The 3350-nt window shown below is 42.5% G+C and overlaps 1 protein-coding gene across 3 annotated transcripts in view; it reads right to left on the reverse strand.

Moving 5' to 3' along the window:
- map3k15 (mitogen-activated protein kinase kinase kinase 15) overlaps positions 1 to 1128 on the reverse strand; it is a 25423-nt gene extending 24295 nt beyond the window's left edge. For 2 of the 3 annotated variants that reach the window (XM_032503419.1, XM_032503417.1), the window contains exon 1: positions 318 to 621. In XM_032503419.1, the coding sequence (XP_032359310.1) occupies positions 318 to 621 (304 nt within the window). Of the gene's footprint in view, positions 1 to 317 lie in introns of all 3 variants that reach the window. The other variant, XM_032503418.1, reaches the window with a different exon arrangement.
- Between the last annotated feature and the right edge of the window lie 2222 nt (positions 1129 to 3350).

Raw genomic sequence — 3350 nt, forward strand, 5'->3', positions numbered from 1 at the left:
GTGTGTGTGTGTGTGTGTGTGTGTGTGTGTGTGTGTGTGTGTGTGTGTTTCAGGTATGGCAAGAAAGTTTACACAAGGGGAAAATAATCAAAAAATGTCCCTATCACTCTTAATTAACTTGCAGTTGACACAAGAGTGTCAACTGCTCTTGATTTCAGTGACTATTTCAACATGCAAACACCTTTTGTGCAACTCCTGATGCGCAAAAAACGTTTTTTTTTCTTTTTAACAATTTACCCAATCTTTAACCTCCACGTTTCTTAGCCGATCCTTTGACCTGCAAATGACCAAAACCATGCTGTTTCACTAACACACACCTGCATCGTAGAAACTGTCCAGAACCGATGTTTCTCCAAAGTCCAGCCGTCCGAAGGTAACAGTGGTGAGCAGCGCGCTCTCCGAGTCGCAAGCTCTCTGCAGACACTGCAGCGCTCCGGACTCCGGGCTGCTGGCCATCACCGACTTCAGCCCGTCGTTCAGGACGTACACCACCCGCAGGGAGCGTTGCTTGGCTGGTGGACATGGGCTGGACACGTCGCCCCGCTCCCGCTCCACCAAGCCCACCCCGGCGGAGTGCTCTCCTCCCATGTCGGTGACCTGTGCGCTCTGCGCCGTATCCATAGCGAGAACCAGAAGTGGTTCTGCTTTATCTCCTTCCTTCTCCGTTTACTTTCCGCCTCTCCCTCCCGTTACTTCCTTTATTCTGTCTGTCTCCCCAGTCTCGTTCTTCTCACGCTCACTTGTTGCGCACCTGTCGTCGCTGGCGAGGAGCGCGTCTGAGTTTGTCAACCCCGCATCTCGCCTTATTAACTCACATCATCTGCCGATTATCTCGCACCAAGAAGTCCGCTTCACCCAGACTGGATCCGACTAGATCCGCGAAGGAGAGAGAGGAGGAAATGTGGAGAGAGGGGGAGAGACAAAAATGCATCCAGAAGTTAAATTATGGGCTACTCCTTTGGCTCTTTAGTCCAGTTTAAAGTCTAGCATGGGGGAGCGTGTTTACACTGCAGGACACAATCAGGACCGCTCTGTCGCAGTATGAAATATTATCGCCCTCTCTCCGGTTGTCTAAATATAAAACGTTGTCCCTTTGGTCCCCTCCTCTACCCGTGGGACAGCAGCCAAGATATTCTCCCTTAAGTTAACCCTGCGGATGAAATCAGCACAGTAGGAGTTTTTCCTTATGAGTTATTTATTGCTGTTGATCAAGTGTATTATTGTTTTGGACAGTCTTTCCCAGAAGAACATGGGAGCCCATGCTCTTTATACAATCTGGATCAGATTTGCACCGGTGGCACGTGATAACACCGGACTCTGTACTGACAGCCAGCGGTGAATATATCACACTCTGACGCAGGGGGCACAAGTGTTCCCATAATGGGGACAGTGCCATATGTCCTGGATACTGAAAGCTGTTTATGCTTCCTACATGAAGGACAATGCTATTATTTTTATAATTATATTTACAGTAATTAGGCATTCAAATTCCAAACTGCCTAATTACGTTTTAAGTTAATAGGATATAGATAAGGAAGAAATGCTCTTTGTGATATTTTACTGAGTAAATGGACTGCATGGACATAAAAGCAGGTCACAGCGTGTAGTTCAGATGCAGCAAACTTATCAGATGGGGCATCCATCAACAAAAGGAGGCCAAATCCAGCTGGCCTGTCTTTTACAAAGTAATGTGGTTTGTTTTCTCTACAGCTAATGCAACTGCTGTTCATCGTTCATTTGGAGTTGTGTGTATTGTTCGTGTCCACCTGATGAAGTCATGTATTCACTCATTCATAGCTCTTTATGGTCTCTTCCATACAGACACTGTTATGGTCTCTAACAGTGTCTGTCTGCTGTTTGGTGCAGATACAGTAGTGTACAGTGAGTTTTTTTTTAATTATAATGCAGTGATAGTGAACCAAAACAGTAAAGTTGTAGGTCGGAAAGCTAAACAATGAGCTGAAACTCTGCAGATTCAGCTGATGATTCTCTGCAGGTTCATCATTACTCCTTTAACATTTGTCATTCTACACATTGTTAATATAAAGCCATTCTAATACAATTTTGAAGTTCAGTTTCTTAGTCACAAGGAGCGCTACCCAGGCAGTGGAATCTGTTTATCTGATGCCCTGGAGGGAGCTTTTGAAAGTTTAACAGCAATAACCTTGATGATGGCATAGTGATGTCATCAGGGTTTTCTTGATTTGGGCTTGAGATTTAGAATGTTTAACAGAATACACTATTAAAAAGTGTGGTTTAAAGAAGTGGAGTTTTTACAGACTTCACAAACTGGATAAGTAATAATGCATTATGGGAAGCATGGGACCCAGTGGTTTTGGAGCTTCTCACCCTCTGTCACTTCATGTGTGACCAGTCTTCTTCTGTCTCTCTTGTGAGTCCCTAAACACTGTGGAAGTGCAATACTAAATTGCTGGAGTACCCCTTTGAATGCTTTAATAATTTGAAATTAGTTAGATTGTCTCAGCTGTGTTCAGGCTGAAAAAAAAATAAAAAGTGACTTTTTTTCTAAAATTAAACCCTCCAAAAACATTTCAGTAACAAACTGCAATAGTAAGGTTGAATGACATGGCTTCTTTTACACATTATCAGGGTTTTTTTCTAGTTACAAATGAAAAAATGCTGTTGCAGAAATTCAGCGGTGATTTCAGTGCCCGTTAAGGCTGAATAAGGACTTTCACTTCTCTTTTTGTTTACTCACACGTCCAGTTTCCATCTGTCACCAACACACATCCATTGCTCTTCAAACAGTTATCTATATTGGAGCACCAACTGCTTGAATAAACAGTGTAAAGAGCAACAGAATGCTCCTTAAAACAGCACTGTATATTATAATCTACACTTTATCAGCAAACAATTCAAACATGTTTGGTATTTTTTTTAAAAACAACTAAATATGCAAACGTACAGTACTTAATAGCATCTTTATTACACGGAAATATAAAAGTATATATATTTATCACTATCCTGGAGAGAAAGGACCAATTCAAGAAAACAGCTTGTAGACTCAGTTGTAGTTGTTTTCTTGTTGTCATACGAAAGAAAGAAAAAGAAAGGAAAATTTGGATTCAGAAACAGGAAGGCCACAGTGACGGGTTGTCATAGATTCTGTGCACATATAAGGAAGGGAGGCAAACAGCCGTACATGCTACCACACATAGGCACAGACATGCACACACACATTTTTATCTTCCTTTACCTGTGAGGTCCTTTTCACTGACTACATTCCTCAGACCCTGTATTTACCCTTCATCTGCTGCCAAAAGAGCACCAGAAACATCAGATGCATATGGATCTCAGGAGTCGTGGTGCAAAAGTGCAAAAGCGAAAAA

The sequence above is a fragment of the Etheostoma spectabile genome, chromosome 22, assembly GCF_008692095.1.
Source record: "Etheostoma spectabile isolate EspeVRDwgs_2016 chromosome 22, UIUC_Espe_1.0, whole genome shotgun sequence".
NCBI lineage: Eukaryota > Metazoa > Chordata > Actinopteri > Perciformes > Percidae > Etheostoma > Etheostoma spectabile.